This window comes from Aspergillus affinis (assembly GCF_023601865.1).
Source record: "Aspergillus affinis strain CMG 70 chromosome Unknown NODE_30_length_300691_cov_86_450199, whole genome shotgun sequence".
Classification (NCBI taxonomy): Eukaryota; Fungi; Ascomycota; class Eurotiomycetes; order Eurotiales; family Aspergillaceae; genus Aspergillus; species Aspergillus affinis.
The window spans coordinates 223,675-244,540 of NW_026515811.1; the positions used below are offsets into that span (position 1 = coordinate 223,675).

The following is a 20,866-nucleotide window of genomic DNA, read 5'->3' on the forward strand; positions in this document are numbered from 1 at the left end:
AAAAGGAGGAGGAGGATAATGATGAGGCCACATCTGAGCAAACGAACTAGACTTTATGAATATTGAGTGATGTATTCTATAAACGGACGAAGGTCAAAGAGCAACAATAGTTATTACCATATGGTTCATATTGTTGTAATATTTTGGATCCCCAGTTGGTAGCCGGAAACTATTCGATTGTTCTTTCCCAGACTGGAATTGTAAATTGGTCATTGCGGACAGAGACGAGATCGTAAGAAGATGTGGAAGGTGCATGCAAGACAAGCGAAAGCTATCCTATCTGAAACACGTTGCTGAATCTCTCATTGCCAGGAATGGAATTGAGGTTTTTTTCAGACAGCGTGTGGATCATGGAAGAAGAAAGCAAGTCACATATTGCGTTGCAACCATGTATGATGAACGAGAACTGGTGAATATTTCTGGCCTTGAGCTCGGGGAAATCAAGTTCAAGAAGCGAATAAATCAAACGACACAAAGATTTCGAAGCACCTGAAAAAAGATGCGCGGGTGTATGCGCCTTATCCGGTGGGCGTAGTTTTTTATGGTGCAATGGAACCAAGTATAAGGGGAGGAGCCATTCTACGGAAATTCTAGACAAATGGGTATTGTCAGAGAGCTTCTCAGAAAGAAAGTATACCTACCTGAAAACTCTTTTGCCAACCAAGCTTCTACTACCCTCAAGGTCCAATCCGTTATTGCATCTAAGAGACGCCTGACAGGCTAAAGGAGGGTAGAGTAGGTTTAACAGAAGGTGGTCTAGATGAGATCTCCTACATCTTCAGCATGCGGAAATATCGAGTGCGGCAAGTCTTTACCTTGAGAGGAGCCGATCCTTTCACCCTTCACATGTGAGCTAAGTTCGCCGTGCTGGTTCGGCCCCTGACTGACGGCATCTTTTTTGCGCACGAACCCACTCATGGTATAGTAGAGTGGAAGTAGGAACGGCTCAGCCGACTGATGACTCGATGATCCTTGGTTGGGGGCTGAGGAAAGAAATCCCGGCGAAGCATAAAGCTTTGATGTATCATCGAGCAACCAACCCCATGGTTGCCCCGGGACTGGTACAGGAGAGGGTGTTTGTGACAGCAGAATGACCCGGTCTCAATCCAAAAGTGAGCACGCGGCAGGTGACTTCCCCCTTACTCAGCTTCAGCCAGAGAATCCAATCACAGTAGAAAACCTAATTCATAGACGTGACTCCTATTTGGCTTATAAACTAACAGATTAAAATCACAAAGGCCGGGCAACGATAAAACTAACATTTGAAGGTAGGTGAGGACCCTGGTTAACAACAGAGGGCAAAGTAAAAAAAAGTGAATATAAAATAAAATAAAGAAATCAATTTGCAGTACCTCCAAAGGCGGTCCGAACGTCATTAGTACTCTATACACCAAAGACAACATTACTCAATAAGGTATCCCTCAGCAACGGTTTTCACGTCCTTGGAATATCCAGTGCTTTCTCCTTCATCCAACAGCGTGACATCCGAGACATCAACCTCCACGAAAGGAGTGGCCTTGGAGAATCGCACGTTCATTGGGAAGAATTCGTTCTCGTCACCGTCGCCTACCGATTCAAACTCGAAGCTGCCAGACGCGTTGTTCTCGTCCACCATCCCAATATTCCAATCCAAGCTATCGCCCGAGACTTCGTAGACGGCGTCGAAGCTCGACACAGCAGGTTCGGCGGCACCAAATGGAATAGTAACGACAACGTCGCGGAGGGAGTCGGAGCCGGTCAGCTCGTACTCGACGGTAACGGTCGTGGAATCAGAGCCCTTGTTGACCCACACGGTGAACGTGATAGGGAGAATCTCGGCGTTGTCTGATCCTGAGTTGGCAACGCGCCAGCGCAGGACACCAATCGAGTTATTTGCCGGGAATCGCTTGGCGGTGTCTTTCAACTGAATGACCCCAGAGTTGTTGAAGATGGCTTTGTCAACGTTGGGATGTGTGCGGAACTGGGCGCCGTGCGTGGGGTTGGCAAGGAGGTCGAGCTTGAGCTTGGTGAACGCGGGGTCTGTGATGCGGAGTTGGAGGTCGCCCTTGACTTCAAATGATTTTAGGGCACCCTCTCGAGTCAGGGTAGCAGAAATAGTTTCGGCGATGGTGATATGAATAGGCTCGCGGTCGGTAGAGAGGGAGGCACGAGCGGAGGAGACTTTATCGGCAACGGGAGTGGAGGCCTGGGGGGTCACCAAGGGAGTTGATTCTTCCACCTCGGGTCCCAAATTCCCGCGCACTTTTTCGTAGATATCCGTAGCCTTCGATTTCTTACCAAGTTGCATGCCCTTTCCGCGGCTTGGCAGTGGCCTAGATAGACACCGAAATTAATACTCGTCCAGGTCCAAGAAAGAGAGAAAAGGAAGGGGAGGAAGAACCGTACTTCGCAAAGGTCTTCTGTTTCTCCGCTTCATAACTATCATAGGTATCGGGGACAGCGGGACGAGCAGGGGGGGTGTAAACCGGGTAGGACGGGGTCCTGGGAGCCGCAGCACGACCAGTGCGAGCCGCCTCCTTTCGTTGCATTTCGAGTTGCTTCGCCTTTCTTTTGCGCTCCTCGCTGGCTTCGAGTTCTTTGTTCTAGACCATAGTAAGTATTCCATCCAGCTGCGATTCAAACAGGAGTACGTACCCGTTCAATGATCTCTTGAATTCGCTCTTCGTGACTCTCCATCTCCAAGAATGTCTTGATCTGCGAAAGCGACAAGTTCTCCCGGTAGCCCAGCGTGACCAGCTCATCGAATGCACTGAGCAGCTCGAAAGCATTGCGCAAGATCTCCCTCTCATCCAAGCTCTTACAGATGCTCGTGGTCACTTGTGCAAACAGGTGGAGACTGTCAATGTCTTGCAGAATGTTCGATTGGCGGTTGGTGATGAGAACGATGTAAAGCTCGTCGAGGGGCTGATAGACGAAACGGACATTGTCTTGTTCGACGGTGGTGTGCTGCGTGCCGGAATCCGCCAGCTTGGGGAAGGATGCGAGTAGAGCCTCGATTCTAGAGCGAGCAATTTCCCGGAATTGACGCGAAAGTACCGCCTTGCCCCCGCGGGTGCATATCGACGCTGCGAGGACGACCTGTTTATTTGTGTGAGATGGTAAGCAGGGGGGACGGCAGAATGATGATGGGAACAGCCAAGCGTACCATAGCTGGATCAGTGAATGGTCAATGAGGTTTAGTAGAGACGGGGAGCAACTAGGAGAGCTATTCCGGGGGAGGTGATGGGTCGAAAGGCGTCGGGCCTGGCGTCGAATGCCAGATATTCCACTCCGGAGTCGCTTGCTGTTCACTTCGGGTCCCCGTTGGCCCGTGCGCCGCGCTACCCCCTCGCTTACCGCAGCACAAGAAGCTTCGCTGCTTGCGACCTGCCCCGTCCAGGCTTCTTTGTCCATCCCCTTTCTCTCTCTGCCACTGAGGGTTTTATCGGTTAAAAAGTCCGGAGTCTTCCGTATTTATTCGGAGTGTCTCGCTAGCATATTCTTCGTCTTTTACAGGAACTTATCACCCCCCGTCGCGGATTAGTCGCCACCGACCCAGACAAAAACGCCTGGCTGAAACTTCGACGCGGCCCAAAAGAGTTCGCCCAACACGCCCATGCCATGACAGCAGCCCCTTCGATCGCGTTTCCGACTATGGAGGTTCCCGTTCTTGACGACACAATGGAGATGGCGTCCCCTTATCAGGGACACGCCGATGATTTTGACATCGACCTGGATGTAATGGAAGACCAGGTCTCGAACGCCGACAAGGATATGATGGGTGACGACGACTACCTAGAAAACACCCATGAAACCGAATACGATGCCGATATGATCGATGATGTTGTCGAGCCCACCATGGTCGATGCAGACGACCACTACCCCGAAACGAGTAATAGCGTGGAGATGCAGTACAACGAAAAAATATACGAGGCAGAAATGGCCGAAGACGACTTCGACGAGGATATCGATGCCCACGTGTCCGACTTCCAGGAAGAAGCAAACCCTGACATTCCTCCTGGTCATGTGAATGATCAAGACGGACAGGCGGTACAACAGACACAGGACGTGCAGGAAATGCCAGCAATACAAGAAGAGCAGGAGCGCGTGGAAGGAACAAAGTTAGCCACAGATGGCAACAACACCACCACCGTGGAACCCCAGATTGAAGTCCCGGTCGATGATAGTGTTGCGCCGGATCACGACCAACAGGAATACCTCCAGCCCCAGCACGAGAACCACGGCAAAGAGAATGTGGAACAGGAACGTGAAGCGGATCAACCGGAAACTATTCCGGATACAGAAAAGAGCCAGCAGGATACTAACGAAACAGAACAAGTAGAACCCCAGGAAATAGATCCTGCAACGCGTGACGACAGCGACGCTACTCCTAAACAGGCTCAAGGTGAAGAACGCGCCCATGACGGAAGTCAGTCATCTGTCGACGAACAGCAAGATGTCGAAGAGAAGGTCGAAGGCAAAGAAACGATTGACAACCTTGAAGAAGTCGGACATGATACGCATGACCATGCCTCTTCATTGTATCCCGTCAAAGTCTATTATCAGGATAACGAGATATCCTTGTTTCCTCCTCGTGAAGGTGACTCCTCAGAAACGTTTTTCCTTGAAGACGAGAATCTTGCCTATGAGCCCTTCGGGAAGCTTTTGGAATCGTGTCGTGAAGTACTTCGTGAGCACATAGCAGATAGTGAGGTTTTGGTTATGGACATTGATACTCTCAATCTCCAACTAACTGAGGTAATTATCTTCCCCATTGCTCTTGAGTTTGAAAATACTAACTATGTCGTTTAGGATTCCTCACAAATATCTAAGGTGACTCTTTATCAACTTGTCGACTTGTACCTGCGCTTGTGTCATAACGACGGCACTGATGAGCCTGAGCCGCTCTACCTGACTCTTAGCACCAAATTGACCATTGCCGCGGAGGTGTCTTATCTTCTTGTAGCTGCGGAAGAAGGAAAGGGTTTGTCCGAGGTCCTTCCCTGGGATGGCTACCAGGAAGCAGAAGAGCTTTCTCCAGAAAACTGGGAAGAGCCAGATCAGGAACAAACCCAGGACGAACAGCTGCAGGAGACCGTGCCCCCCGAGAATGATCCTCAGCCCGAGACATATGACGTCCTCGACGAAAACCCCAGTGCTCCCGTCCCAGACGAACCGCAGAACGATAACGACGAGCAGAAAGGGCAGGGTGAATCTGTCTCTGCTTCGGATAATAATGGTCTGGACGCTGGCCCCGCGGAAAACAAAGTGGAACCAAATGATGCAGAGAACAACGATGACCAAGAAGCTGCTACCCGCGAGACCGACCATGTCGAGCCTCGTGAGGACGGTTCCCTCGATGAAGAGGCTTATGATTCAGAGGAGCAGAAGACGGAATCAACGGGCACTATAGCTCCATTGCTCGGAGTTGACTCGGTAAATGAGCAGCAATCTGGTGACCAGTCTACTAATATCGCACTTGATGATCATGATGACCATGATGGACCTGGAGGGGACGACAGCTGTGAAGACAACCCTCAGGATGAAACCGACCAGGGACCCGCTCAAAGTGTTACTTCCAATGAAGCCAAACACGATGTCATCAGTGATGTCAATGGCAATGATGACGAAGCCGCGGAGCGAGATGTAGAAGGGTACCATGAGGATATACCGGAAGAAAACGCAGAGTCTCTGCATTCCGAAGACGAAGGAGTTGCCGTTACTACAATTGATCCCGGGAACGACACCGAAGCGACACTCCAGGGTGATGATGGTGGCCTTGCCTTTGACCGTGCGGAGTCCAGCTTGGAGAATATTACATCGGAACAGTCCGAAGGCCAAGCCCAACCATCTGCAGGTGCTCCTGATGTACTAGGTGCCACCGAGGAGCTTCAAAAAAGCCCCGTCAAAGAATCTGCTTCGGGTCAAGGTGTTGAAAACACCAATCCATCGGGAGAGATTCAGGAAGAGCCGGAGCAGGTTCCATCTATAGACCCTTCCAAAGACGAGCCGCTCGACTTGACGTTTGAAGACGACGATGAGTATCTGGACCTGGGTCTTGCGGATGAGTTCAACTTCGCGGATGAGGAACCCGCTCCGGAATCGACGGGACTGGCTTCTACCAAGCGGCCACGTGAACCAGAAGATGAGATTGAGCTCGCCGAAAGTCCGACGCCGGATGCCAAACGGTCGCGGTCCTCATAGTCTCGCGTTCACATTGCCCCATTTCATGCTTTCTCCACCGATCTCCCTTTTGTTCAATTTTTCTTGCAATCCCAACCCTCCGTATCTCTAACATACCCAGCATCGACACGCCGCTGTCGACTCCTTTAGACCGGTCACTTTCCAAGTGCCTTGTCTATGATGGTCTTCATCCGCCTACCATCCCAAAAGTTACTGTGGCCGGTAGAGCCAGGACCAGGTACGTATTAATTAACACCCCCCACCCCGCCCCCTGCTGCGTGTGGTTGAAGCCCGACGTGTCCGAGGAACCTTCCATCGGACCGACGCAGCAGGCGTGGTCTGTAAGTCTAGGTTTGTATGCTACGTCCTTGGAGGGCCGAGACAAGAATCGGTTTCATTTCTGTTCCTTTCCGTCGTGTATTTCTCTGGCGTTTTCTTTTTGAGTGATACCAATTGTGGTGAATTCCTCGGCGTTCCGAGGACTCGTTTGTCTGCATCTTGAGAAGTGTGGTCGATATTCCAAAAAGCGCTGTTCTCCCAGATAGCATTTAGCGGGGACATGCTGGATTGATTTAGTTGCTGCCTTGTGGATTCTGCCCCCGGTACAAGACCAATCTGACACTTGATTTGTTTGATTTACGTTGCTGGTGCTTTATCCCCGAGACATCTCGGGGTGACTTTCCGGTTTTACTTCTTAAGTCCAAGGGTCTACCCCGTATGTTCTATGATCAATACCAACAATGTGACAGTAACTATGCGAAATGGTCTGTGTCGCCCGTTGCCTATAGATAACTAGGACTAAGGAGTAGTGACCGAACGGCAACACGGCACGCGGCACACACACCAGGACGGCGGCCCCATAATACCGTTCGAACCATGTGGTTTGCTCTGTGCTCAGATGGGCGGAGGGACTGACCGATTGATTGATTGATTGATAAGACAGGCCAGCAACTCGGGGACCAATCTGGTGACCACATCATTAGATACTCAAATCGAAGTCAGAGTAATAGGGGGTGGGTTGTATATTACCTCAGCTACGCCGTATGTAGTTACATTGTAGACCACCAAGAGGATAATCAGGCACCTCGGTACGGTCGGTTAGAGAGTTTAGGTTGGCCCGGGAAATGAGAGGGCGACCAGGCGTTAAACTTGTGCCATTCTTCGTGACTGAAACGCCGATCAGACAGTCCCCAAAGCTGGTCAAACCGAGCAAACCGAGCAAACCGGACAAACAGACCCGTCGGGAATTGGCCACCGTTGCCTTTGTTGTCAGGCATCCGTTGGGGGCTGAGTTCATCTCTCCTGGCAGGGTCTACTGTCTAGTGTCCATAACTAGATAGTGATGCATCGTGGGATCGTCTCCTTTTATTGGATGTATTGCAGGAAGAGAACTAATCTGGAGAGCCGCCATCGGTAGACCGAGACTTACTGACGGAGTCTACCACCTGGGTGGAAGATGAGGAGATCCACCGGTCGTAGTAATCGTCCAGATCCATTGCAATTCTATTCTTAGCTGGCCCGGTCTCGATTGACAGTCCTGAGTACTCAGCACTCAGCACTCAGCACTGGATGTAGAGTACAGATCTCGCCCTGCATGTCTGTTTATTTCTGTTAATTGGAATTTGAATTAAAGTTGAATAAAGTTCATCCCCATTAAAAAGAACAAAAAAATCAAAAAGATCCAAACCAAATAATTCGGCGCCCGCAAATTGGCGAGCAGCACGGGAGGTAACTTACGCGTCCAGAACCCAAGGTAAGAGGCAGCCCCCGGTTCCGTCAGAGGGAAGGGCAAGAAAAACTCCCCACCGCACGAGCACCGCCAGCCTTCTGGCCTCTTTAGTCTCTTGGTCTCCTACGCTGCTGCAGGCCCTCCCGATCTCCATCCATCACTTCCATTCCTAACCTCGTCCCCCTCAACCACTGCCACTTTCTCACCTCTTCCTTTTCCTTTTCTTTTTCCTTCCGTCACCCTCTCCACCCCCCTTCTCTGCCTGCAGCACATCTGGCCGCTTCGTCCCTGGATTCTCCCTCTCCCCCCATTGTTTGGCGCGCTTCCGATGCTTGGCTAGCCTGCGACCAAGCCAGTCCAGCCAACCCTCCGTCCTCTTCAGCCTTCCCCGGTCATTCCCTATTATTTGCGCCTTTATCCGGACCGCCTTGAACTTTTTTTTTTTTTTCTTACGTTTCTTTTCACCATTGCTTACTTCCTTTCTTCTCCTTTCCTTTGAATCTTTTCTGGCTCTTCGAGACTTTCGCTCGTTTGATCCTCTCCCTCCATTTGCGTCACTCGTTAGCATTGGAGGTCTTACGGTAGTGGGAGCAGCCAGCTCCTAGAGTCTATTCACGATGTTGTCGGATAAGTATGGACTTCTCTCCTGGATTGCGAGTAGCCTTGACGTCAAGATACTAACCGTTCGATCCGTGATATGCAGATATGTCGGTTTGCTGTTGGCCATCATGTCCACCATGGCCATTGGTACGTACTCGCTCGACTGGCTGGCGTTTGCTGGCGTTGGCTAACATCATCCCAGGCACAAGTTTCGTTATCACAAAAAAGGTCCGTTGCCGTCGACCCTTCTCCCTGTCGCCGACCCCCTTCCATCCACGACTCCGATCCCCCGGCATTCGAACACAATGACTAATTGGCGTCAACACACAGGGCTTAATGCAAGCGTCCGAAAGACATGGCTTTGAAGGCGAAGGCTTCTCTTACCTGAAAAGCCCCATTTGGTGGAGTGGTGTGATTATGTGTATGACTGGATTCATCCCTCGTTACACCGGATCGGAGGTCGGACGCTAATCCGAGAACACAGTGGGATTAGGAGAAGTCGCCAACTTCGCCGCATATGCCTTTGCGCCCGCCATTCTGGTGACTCCGCTAGGCGCGCTGAGCGTGCTTATCGGGTAGGATCTCCGCTGCGACAATTCTATCCTGTTGCGATTTACTGACGATGCTCCCATAGATCGGTTCTCGGTTCATATTTCCTGCAGGAAATTCTCGGTACGCTGGGTAAGCTTGGCTGCGCCATGTGCTTGCTCGGCTCCGTTGTCATCGTTCTCCACGCGCCTCCCGACAAGCAGGTCACGACCATTGATGAGATTCTGGGATATGCGCTTCAGCCCGGTAAGTTGTTACGGTAGCATGACTGGTTATATCATTGTGTAGCGCTGACTCTCGCCTCTTCAAGGATTCTTGATCTATTGTCTTGCGGTGGCCATCTTCTCGACCGTCATGATTTACCGAGTTGCGCCCGTTTACGGCAAACGAAACCCCCTCATCTACATCTCGATTTGCTCCACCGTCGGCTCGGTTTCCGTCATGTCGGTCAAAGCCTTTGGTATCGCTGTGAAGCTCACGTTGGGCGGAAACAACCAGTTCACGCATGCATCGACGTACGTTTTTATGATCGTCACCGCCTTCTGCATCCTGACGCAGATGAACTATTTCAACAAGGCGTTGAATCAGTTTTCTACTTCGATGTGAGTTATCTGGGGAAACGATTGATCGCGAGGGGAAATTTTGGAGGGAGCTGACCGGATGTTGTAGTGTCAACCCCCTCTACTATGTCACCTTTACCACCGCCACACTGTGCGCCTCTTTCATTCTGTTCAAGGGATTTAACACCACCGACGCTGTGAACACCATCTCCCTTCTGTGCGGTTTCCTTATCATTTTCTCCGGCGTCTACCTCTTGAATCTCTCTCGACATGACCCCGACGGACGACACCTGCTGAATGGCAAGCTGGACGACGAAGGAGTTCCCACGGACGGCATTGCGAGCTTCCAGACCCGTCGCTCCATGCAATCCCGCCGAAGTAACGAACCCCACCGCCGGAGCTCCTCCAGCATTGCTTATCTCAATGGCCATGGCGACCGTGAAGGGCTCATCCGGTCCTACGACGTTGAAAATCAGGCTTTCGGGCTGTCCGAGTTGACCGAAGAGAGCGACGGGGAACCCGGTCCTACATATAAACGAAGTGCCGATTTAGAGCGCTCCTCTCAGGCACCAAATAAACATGATGAGCGGTAGACCTATACAGTTTTGTCATCGCAGGTGCTGATTTATGTTCTTTTCCACTTTTTACTTCTCCCATTTGTCCACTAAGCTTCCTTTTCTCCATCTTCTTCTCCCGCCTCTGACTTATACTTCACGAAAGCTCACTGCGATTCTGCTGCTCTTTAAATTTTTTCCCTTTTTTTCTTCTCTTGTTTGCTGAATTTGCTTAAACACTCCGATCCACGATTGTTCTTTATTTCCCCAAGTCGGCATGGTTGCTCTTCTCTTTTCTCTTTTCTTCTTTCTCATTTTTTCAATTTTGGATGCTCTGTACTATTATTCTGATCAAGCGCAAAGAAAATACCAGGACGAGGATCAATGGATGCCCATGAACGAATTGGATGTTGAATTGGATTGAATTGTTTGGTCTGTTGTTTGCCGTTGTACCTTTTTTGTACCCTGAATTGGGGACTAGACGCAGGCGCCAAAGGCCTACAACCGAATCAAAACTGTATATATGCACGAGAGTTAAGTTTATGATAGAGAGGCGTGAGCCATATTCCTTCGTGCCGAGCGTAGACTGCGAAGGGAGGAGAGCAACGATCGCGATCGCCTGAGAAGTGGGGATGATCGAGCCGAATGAGGTCAGTCCTCGAGCCTTCCGAGATCAGCTGTTCCGACCAACTTCCACCTTTCCCTCGAGCGATGCCGTCGGTCCCTCTCGACACCTCCTGGGCTCTCTCGTATGGGTTAGCATTATCTCGTTGTGTCGGGGCCCTCTGTCTTCCAGTTTCATTTTCTCCGTTCCCGTGAGCTCGGTCGCGAAACCGCCCCCTCTTGGCCCCGCCATCTTCGCAAAACCGAGGCCGGCGAGATGCCCGGTTTGCTGCGGAAATTAATCATCTTCGCCGCCGTCGATGGGCTGATCATTCAGTCCCCGAGAAATGGATGGCGATATAACGGAAATGGCGAGTCCTCGTCCATCAAAATTGATTACAAGTCCGGCAAAACATCGTTTCCAGCTCCCGTGTCGGATGAAAGTGACCGAGACGCGGTCTTGGAATCCTATGGCTTGGTCGGTATGTTTTGCTCTCCGGTTGGTCGTGTTGACATCGCCGTTGAGTCCTACCTAGTCTCTCCTTTTGGTGTCTCTTTTTTGTTTGCCATCTGTTGCTAAGTGATTGTATTCGAACCACAGGGCTCCTATCCGTCGCGTCCCATTCGTTTCTCATCTCCATAACGCAACGCCAGCAGGTGGCCCAGATACATGGCAAACCGATCTATGCGATCACCGATGTGGCAGTTATTCCCACATCTTCACAGACCGATGCCCGCGAGGCGATTGCGCAGGCTAAAGAACACCTCAAGGAAGAGACCGGCCAGGACGATATCTCAGATGATCTGTCGGACGCGGAAACTGAAGGGAGCGCCACCGATATCAGCAGTGTGCCGGCCTCTCCGATCCGAGAATCATCCCACGCCAGAGGTCACAGCGTGAACAGTATTGCCGAAGACGTTATCGGAAAGAAAGTTCCGTTCGGGCGGTTTGCAGCCAATTGGTTGTCGAGGAAGACCTTGGGATTGCCAGGCCTAGGAACTGTCGGCCAAGATACGTCGGATATTCTGTTGGGCGATATGAAGGGTGCTGGTGCAAAGCAAGTCTCCCCAGAGGTTTCATCTGGAAATGAAGAAGACACGCCCACTCCCGTCCCGGAGACGAATGTCATTGATTATGCGGTGCCCGAAGCTCCTAACACATCACATTCGGCTCCTGACCCGACGGTCGGATTGCTGCCGAAACTGTTGCGGTACACGAAACTTCTGTTTGGATCGCATAACTTCTTCTTCGCCTATGATCATGACCTGACTAGGCACGTTGGTGCCCAAGAAGCATCACGTACTGATCACCTACCCCTGCACAAGGCAGTGGATGAACTGGTGAGCAAAATATAGAATTCGATTCGTTGCACCCTACTGACTCCGCCTGGTGTGCAGTATTTCTGGAACAAACATCTCATGACTCCCTTCATAGCGGTCGATGCTCACAGCTTTGTGCTGCCTCTTATTCAAGGATTTGTGGGCCAGAGAGAATTCACCGTTGCAGCTACTCCTGAGCATCGGCCGAAACACGGGGACAGGCCAGATGAAGAGCGAGCAGAGGGTGTCATACTCGGCGAGAAACAAGAGGCCAAATTGGTGGACACGGACGCTCAGAAACGAGACTTCCTTCTTACCTTGATATCCCGGCGGTCGGTACAGCGCCCTGGTCTTCGATATCTGCGTCGCGGAGTAGACGACGACGGAAACACCGCCAATTATGTGGAGACGGAACAGATTCTTTCGTATCCTGATTGGGACCCCTCTCGCTCGATATACTCCTATCTCCAAGTGCGTGGATCGATTCCCTTGTACTTCTCGCAGTCACCGTATACTTTCAAACCGACTCCCATTCTACACCACTCCCCGGAGACCAACCAGTTTGCTTTCGAACGACATTTCCGGAACTTGAGTCATCGATACGGCAAGATCCAGGTGGTTTCATTGATTGACAGACAAGGTGGGGAACTCAAGCTCGGGGAACAATACGAGAAATACGCAAAGGATCTCAATGAGTCTGGCGGAATTGATGGTCAGCCTCTCGGTGTAGAATGGTTCGACTTCCACACCGAGTGTCGGGGAATGAAATTCGAAAATGTGAGCCGACTTGTGGATCGCTTACAAGACACCCTGATCGACTACGGGGACACGATCCTTCAAAATCAAACAGCAATCCAAAGCCAAAAGGGTATCGTGCGCACCAATTGTATGGACTGTCTGGACAGGACTGGTGTTGCGCAATGTGCGTTTGGTCAGTGGGCTCTGGAACGAGAGTTGAAACATGAAGGCATCGACATTGACCTGGGTGGTGACTCCTCCACCCAATGGTTCAATACCCTGTGGGCAGACAACGGCGATGCTATTTCCAAACAATACTCCTCGACCGCGGCGCTCAAGGGCGACTACACGCGCACGCGGAAGCGGAACTATAGAGGTGCGCTGAATGACCTGGGACTGACGCTATCCCGGTACTACAACAACATTGTCAACGACTACTTCTCTCAAGCCTGCATTGACTATCTTCTTGGATATGTTTCGACGCAAGTGTTCCAGGAATTCGCTACGGAGATGCAAACCGCCGACCCGGGCATCTCGGTGCAGAAGCTGCGGCAAAACGCCATCGAGACCAGCTGCCGCATTGTGATCAGCGATGCCTCGGAGGAGTTTCTCGGTGGCTGGGCAATGCTGACGCCGCGAGAACCCAACACGCTCCGAACTCTGCCCCTCGAAGAGGCGGTCCTTCTTCTCACCGACGCCGCCATCTACAGCTGCCGCTTCGACTGGAGCACCGACAAGGTGGTTTCCTTCGAACGGATCGACCTGCGCTCCATCACGCGAATCAACCACGGCACATACATCACCTCGATCCTGACAGACGCGCAGACCGACGAGCGTCGCAACGTCGGCCTCGTCGTCGAGTACCGCGAAAGCGACACGCACGCCCATCGCGTCAACACGCGCTCTCTCCAAAGCAGCGTGGACTCCAAAACCCTCGACGCGCCAACAGACACCAACAACGAGTGGGACGTGCTCTCGTGGTTCAAGGGCTCCTCGCACTCGAAGACCCGCTTCATCGCCTTGAAAAACCTCCCGCTGTCCAACTCCGTCATGCAGACCCACAACGGAAACCCCGGCGTGCCTGTCAGCGAAATGGCCTTTGTGCAGACGATCTGCGAGGAGATCGAACGGGCTATCTGGGGTGACGGAAGCCAGACCGAGAAACAGATCCGCCCGTCCCTCGTCGAGTCGGAAGATATTGTTTCTTTGGAGGATGCTAAGAAGCGCACGGGGTACCTGGAGCATTTGGTTTATGATATTAAGAAGATGGTTTGGGCGTAGTGGTTTGTACAGGGTACTTTTTAGGAAATGGGATACCTGGTTTGGTATAGGATTTAGATATGGGCTTTGTTTGATGTTTTTCTTGGCATTCTGATGAATGCCTGACTGACTGATTGATTGGATTTTTTTTTTTTTTTTTTTTTGACCTTAGAGTGATATGTTTATGAGTGCATGATTCTTACATAGATAGTATTAATTTAGCATGTATATAGTTTTTCCTTATATTCATACATATCGTGTAGTTTAGATAGTTTATACATTACAGTGGCCAAAGATATTAAATAACCATCATCTCATGATAGCACATACCTAGTACATAAGGAAGGAAAGAAGGAAAGCAGTATGTATATATCACGCAATCAACCCATCATCCAGCCCCATAAATACCTCATAAAGTAACTTCATAACTCCATCATCTACCTCCACCAACAGAATCATATCATATTACATTTTACAGAAGTATTACTTTCCATATAGAATCAGTACCTACAGGGTAGACAACTTAACCTCTCAAACCAGGCAACACCGCCCTCCTCAACCCCCTCATCATATCTTCCTCAAGCCCCCAATCCCCAATCCACTCAGACATCTTCCAACCCTGCCTAAAATGCCCCGCAAGGTGATCCACCCTCTCATTCCACGACTCTATTACAAGACCACAGAATCCGCATTGGCTGCGGACTTGGCCTTGACCTTGCCCATCTTGGTTCCTATCGCCGCTGCCGCCATCGCTGTTGCCACGGCGTGAAATCCGCCACGCTGAAAGATCAGGCACGGGGGGTTTTGTGCACGCGTGGTATTTGCGGAGGTGTTGGACGAGATGGTCTTTTCGGGGGAAGGAGCGCTCGGAGGGGGGTTTTGAGGCGCAGGTGGGGAAGTCGTGCTCTGGGTCGTGAGTTTGGCTGTGATTTGTGTTGGGGGAGGAGTTCATGGGGTGGTTGCAGAAGCGGCATTCTTTTGGTTGTTGGGTGGGTGCGATTTCGGTAGGGGGGTTGGTCCCCTGAGATTGAGGATGAGGATGAGGGTGGTGGGGAATTGGAAAGAGTTGTGGTTGATCGTGGTCTTGGTTTTCTTCTTGTTCTTGTTCATGACCTTTTGGTGAAGAAGGGGGAGGAGGGAATAGATCTGATAAATTAGGTGTACAGACCCACGACTCCAATGTGAGATGGACGCTTGATTCGTGGCGAGACCAGTCGTTTTTCTTCTTGAAGGATTGCGGACAGAAAGTGCATTGATAAGGGTATGTGTGAGTGGATTCGGATTGAGAGTTTAGCGACCGACGCGAAGAAGAGCGTCGGTGAAGAGGTCGCGAAGAAGACGAACGGTTTCGATTACGCCGTAGATGCGAAGAAGCAGGTATCGGTAACGGCACTCCGCCGTCTGATTGGAGACTCCATGCCGAGGAGATGCTATCGGACGAGACGTCGGATCGTCTGCTCCCGAAGCCGGAAACTGAGGAGTCCAGATGAGACGAGGTCTCGTGGTCGTCGAGGTTGAGGAAGGTGTCGAGGGCTGTTCCGCCGAGGTCTAGGTCCAGGTCCATATCGAACTGGGGGGAGACGAAAAAGGAGAAGTCGTCTTGGGAGGAGGCGGACGGAGGCTGGGTCTGGGACTGGGGTTCCGATCCCGCTGTCGGGGTGGCCGTTGAGGCGATGGCGTCTCGGATCGTGGATTCAGGTACGGGGTCGTCTTCAGGCGGAGACGCCTGCCAACGTTCTAGGGGCGTCATGGAGACCCATGAGGATGAAGGCATCGGAGAACCCGCGCGGAAGATGCGCGCGGAGGAAGCGGGCGGGTTGGGATTCTCTCGCTGCTGCTGTTTTTGTTTCTGGCGCCGGCGCGCGTTGGCGAACCATGTTGAGATGCGCTGTCTCGAGAACCCCGTTTCGAGAACTAACTCCGCTTTCTGCTCATCGGTGGGGTAGGGGTGAGACAGATGCTGAAGGAACCAGGAACGGAGGACGCGTGCTCCTTTGCGAACGAACTGCTTGGACTCGGGGTTGCGACTGCTGCTGCCTTCCTCGAGGGCCGGCAGAGTAGAACGATTGGCGTCACCGGTAGTAGCGGTAGGGGCATCCTCGCAGATCTCTCGGAGACCGTGAAGATTGCCGAGGACAGGCGAGAGCGACTCGAATCGCGAGGGCTGTCGCTTCTTGCCCAGCGCGAGACTGCACTCGCGGAAGAGCGCCACGCAGCTTGAACATGCGGTGACGGGGTTGGGGTTTGCAGAGGTGGTGCGGATAATGAGACATTGCAGACGATGCCTGCGGCAATAGGTGCAGGGGACAGGCGGACTGTAGGCACCGTCTAGCCACTGGGAGACGTCGGTGAGTGGCCTCTGTGCAACGGGTGGGTTATCAGGGATAGTATCTGGTGGTGGAATGTGAAGATTGTCATCAAGTAGCTGCACGGGAGCCGGATCGGACAGTTGATCGAATGTCGTCCACGAAGAAGGCCATGCATCCTGCTGGAGATCATACGGAGTGGTATGGGAAGCGCTGTTGTATAGTCCTGAATGATCGACTCCGTCCAAGTTGAAGAGCGGTTCTTCTCCTAGATAGCAGTTGAAGCGGTCCATGTCCGGATGGGCGGCGCCATCGACGGACCCGGCATCCGGACGTGAAGCAGGAAGATCCTGAGCAGATTCCCAGCGCCAATGATCATCCATGGCGATGATGCAGTGAGAAAGAAAATGGAGGTCGTTCGATGTCACGAGAGGGCACTTGATGACTCAGCGTCGATGGGGCCGGAATGGCCAGTTAGATTGTCGCATTGGACTGAACTGGTAATGGGCAGTTCTATATTTGAGTCTATACGCCGTACAGTCTAAAAAGTTTGCAACACTTCTATCGATCTAGGGGTCCTTTCTCCGAAAATCTTTCCATCCCATTCCCCATGCCGACACGAAACAAACCCCGGAAATCCCTACAGCGAGGTAGAACACTCGATCCACGCCGACTGCATACGCCTGCAGCGTTCCAGCCAACGCCGCCGCAGAAGTAACCACATCTCGCACAGCCGACGCTCCGGCTGCAATCACTACCTCGGGATCAATATCCGGTGTGTACCGAGGAATCTCCGTTCGAAGACTCGTGGAAAATATCACGTTGGCAACAACCAAGAATACGGAGGCCCCCAGCGTCTGGAAGAACATGAGAAGAGCCATACCCACGGCGATCTCCGCAGGTGGCAAGGCGTTTTGAATGGCGATGATTGGCTTGTCAGATGTCAGTTGGAGGGCGCATGCGCAAGTGGGTGGAAGACGTACCGCTTGAAACCCTAATCCGCGGCCTGCGCCCACAAGGATCTGATATCCGATCCATTTCCCGGTTGATGTGGACGGCGAGAACGTGGAGATCAATCCATTACCGACAGCAGTGATAGTCCCTGAGGCGACGGACCATGGGAGATAGTAGCCTAGTTTGCCGACTATACAAACATCGAAATGCTCAGCAAAGGTAGGCCATGCACTACGTGAGAAAAGACATACCTAGAGCTCCACAGACCACGGATGCCTCCAGCTGGCTGATAATGCTAGGGAGGAGGTCCACCCCGCTGATCGTGGGAGAAACGCCTTTCACGGCCTGAAAGTACGTCGGTAAGAAATAGGATGCGCATATCATCATGACCATGATGGAGGTCTGATTCACGCAGCTCGTCCAGACAATTCGCTGCCGGAGCATATGTAATGGAACCATTGCCTCGTTGCCTCGGCGGTGCTCCCAGTAAAGAAACACCAGGAAAGTCGCACCAGATCCGCAGAAGAGGCCGATGACTGTCGAGCTGTTCCAGGCAAACTGGTTATCACCGTACTCCAGAGCTAGGAGCAATTGGATGGCAGAGGGCGCAATGAGAAGAAAACCAATGAGGTCGAGCTTGGATGGTAGTTTGTTGAAGACCGAGAGAAACGGGGGCTTGGTCGTTTGCTCGGGGATTTTGAAAAACACAAGGCAGCCGGCTATTACAGCACAGATAGGAAGATTGATATAAAAGCCTATTCAGGTCAGTCCAAATGAGATAGAAAAAGGAGTGTGGCACAGACGTACACCATCGCCAAGTAGCATGCTCCGTGAACACTCCTCCCAGCAGCGGACCCAGAACGACACCAGGTTGGGCGACTGGTGTTCATTGTTAGTTGGTTGCTATATTAACGATCGAGATTTGGCTAACCGCCCGTAATGATTCCCATATAAACTGCGTTGCCGAAAGTTAGTCTTCATGTTCCTCGTGGAGTTTATATGCACTCACACGGTCGTTTCTCCGGTGGAGCAATGCTTGCTAGGATAGTCAAGGCACCATTGTTCAAGCCCGAAGCCCCCATTCCAGCCACGGCACGTCCGATGATGAGCATTTTCGATGATGTAGCAACTCCACATAGTAATGAGCCCAGTTCAAATAACGCCACAAAGGCTAGATAGGTCCATTGGTCAACGCTAATAATCAGTAAAATTACATATAAGCCTCTGCTATTGTTTTTAAGCGGAGTATAACGTTACCTTCAAGGGAAAATAGGTATAAAGTTTTCCGGAAAGCGGCTGCAAAGAGGCACTGAAGGGGTCAATGCTCTGCCCCAGGTTCGAAGGTCACAGATCCTACCTGGCTAATTGATATGCACTACCGTACCACCCAATATCGGGGAGTGAGTGGAATTGGCTTGTGATTCGAGGGATGGCCTAGGGTTCTATTAGCTAAACAGTGCGCAAATGCCACTGGATGTACTAACCGTTCCAATAATTGACTGATCTAGCAAGGTGAGAAATGCCATCATAGTCACAGCCGATATAACCATAGCCATTTTGATGCCCGAGAGAAACTCCGGCTTTGCATCAGTAGAGTCCTCTAAGACATCTGGAAAAGATTTCGAATCAGGTTGTTCTTCCAATTGAGGCTCATGTTTCTCGGAATCTCTGGGAGACTCAGCCATGGTGTTTCAGGACAGTTCACGTTCAGTGTTGAACGATACAGAAAGTAGCAAATACATTGAAAGCGAGGAACAAGTTCAGTCTCTGGGTTTATATATGAACATTTCCTCCCCTAGCCAACAAATTCTTGGCGGAGTTGATGTCTCTCAAACCCGAAATCCGTCGGGATTTGCTGCTTACTCATTGGTCCACAAAGGTCCAGCAATATGGCGAAGATTGCACTAAATAAGTTGACGAGATTCTTTTTCTCTTCATTTAGGCCACGAAAGATAAATTTCTTATGGTGCTATGGTGGGAAGGATTTGATGTGTTGCTTTGTCGTCCATACTAATACTGCACTGTTGCCAATAATTCTGTTAACCAGGAATCATCAGAATAATCTATAGAAAACATCACTGCCTCATCATTTTGGTCCCTGTACCCGGCGCCGATTTCTTGTGTAGCAACGCCTTCAGCCTGTGAGCCTGGAGTAAATACTTCCGTCGAGCGAGATTCCACCATATTCTTCATGTATTTCATGAATGCGACCCCATTTTCGTAGATGTCTCCGGCGAGAAAGTCGCCAGCCAGTCTTGTCTGGGACTTTGCTTGTTCGAAATTTTGAGCCAAGTTTTGGAGCACCTGGGACAAACCTAAAGTATGTCTGACGAGTTCTACGCTCCATCCAGATACCTGCACTGTTGAAAGCTTGTGCAGAGCAGAAATAAAGTCTGTGAGAGGAGAGAACAAAGGAAATGCGTAGTTTGTGGCTGATATCTTGAAAGCTAGATCGAACCACGTCTTGGCGGCCTCAAGGCATTTGAAAAGGCCTTCCAACCGTGAAGGGTCAGTTGTCAACATATCAGCCAATGAGCTGCCACTAACGAGGGCACTGTCCCAGATAACGAGCTGCGTATGATGAATGCTGAGCTGGCTAGCGTATGGAACTGCCTGACGTTACTAATTTAACCAAAGCATATACGGTCATATACTTTAGCTGTTCGCTCCGTCCCATTGGAAATATTGCGTTGTATCTCCTGAAGCTCAGCATCCAAGGCCCTCATGAAGAATACAGGTGGAGGTGACGTCTTGGAAGGTTTATCATTGCGTGACAGCTGGGTCATTTTGTCGGCGATCAATCGAGTACGAACCAATAGAACAAATACGGTATCTTGAGAACACTCGGGCTTCTCAGTGAGCATCTGAAGAGATTGGGCCATGTGGGAAGTCCAGCATAGTCCATCAATCCTCTGTCCATAGGCCGCAATACTGCAAAATGATCAGTCCATAATTCAATTAGCGGGGCTGAATAAGACGACTCACATCGATGTAATATAGTAGCAGCCAAGAACAGCTCGCCTTTCTTCCATCGTCCGTATTTGCATTGACGAGGGGTTAGGCGCTCCTGGCGCATTAGGCCCATTCTGATTGGATTCCTTCGGGTCACATGTAAGAACATTGACCGATTCTGTTTGAATGGGCTTGTTAAGACCAAGATCGAATACCACAGCCTGGGCCATTTGGGTAAATAGAGAGAAGTAGGGTCTACGGTCTTGCATCAGGGGGTTGGCCCTTCCAATATAGACTAGCAATCCCAAGAGTAGGTCGACAGATCTCTCATTTTCAATCAGCATTCTCTGAGCAATTGTTTCTCTCACCCGAAAACCGAGTGCTTTTTGTGTAGACGATGGGAGACAGGAGACAGCCTTGATACACAACCAAAGAAAAGGTCGGTTTGTTCAAGTTCTCGGGCGGAGATATCTGTGCAATGTATATGAAAGGGTATTGAGTGGCACTGAAATTATGGAATCGATTGAGTGCATCCTCAGCTTCAAAAGACGAAGACTCTACGTCCGACGAGTCATGACA

At 51.0% G+C, this 20,866-nt stretch overlaps 4 protein-coding genes across 4 annotated transcripts; 3 read left to right on the plus strand and 1 right to left on the minus strand.

The window, feature by feature from the left end:
* Positions 1-1,402: 1,402 nt before the first annotated feature.
* Positions 1,403-3,148, minus strand: KD926_006107 (coatomer subunit delta; the record flags this gene model as incomplete). The annotated part of the gene is made up of 4 exons (XM_053099084.1): positions 1,403-2,312; positions 2,386-2,582; positions 2,635-3,078; positions 3,146-3,148. 4 exons carry the CDS (start codon positions 3,146-3,148, stop codon positions 1,403-1,405), a joined length of 1,554 nt encoding a protein of 517 aa, XP_052957169.1.
* A 74-nt stretch (positions 3,149-3,222) lies between these two features.
* On the plus strand, positions 3,223-6,183 carry KD926_006108 (uncharacterized protein; the record flags this gene model as incomplete). The annotated part of the gene is made up of 3 exons (XM_053099085.1): positions 3,223-3,387; positions 3,496-4,737; positions 4,792-6,183. The coding sequence occupies 3 exons, from the start codon at positions 3,223-3,225 to the stop codon at positions 6,181-6,183; spliced, it is 2,799 nt and encodes a 932-aa protein (XP_052957170.1).
* A 2,436-nt stretch (positions 6,184-8,619) lies between these two features.
* On the plus strand, positions 8,620-10,193 carry KD926_006109 (DUF803 domain membrane protein; the record flags this gene model as incomplete). Its single annotated transcript, XM_053099086.1, has 7 exons — positions 8,620-8,638; positions 8,694-8,719; positions 8,822-8,912; positions 8,976-9,066; positions 9,126-9,286; positions 9,351-9,642; positions 9,710-10,193. 7 exons carry the CDS (start codon positions 8,620-8,622, stop codon positions 10,191-10,193), a joined length of 1,164 nt encoding a protein of 387 aa, XP_052957171.1.
* Positions 10,194-10,786: 593 nt separating this feature from the next.
* KD926_006110 (SacI domain protein) lies at positions 10,787-14,096 on the plus strand (the record flags this gene model as incomplete). Its single annotated transcript, XM_053099087.1, has 4 exons — positions 10,787-10,903; positions 10,951-11,239; positions 11,359-12,098; positions 12,156-14,096. The coding sequence occupies 4 exons, from the start codon at positions 10,787-10,789 to the stop codon at positions 14,094-14,096; spliced, it is 3,087 nt and encodes a 1,028-aa protein (XP_052957172.1).
* Positions 14,097-20,866: the final 6,770 nt, after the last annotated feature.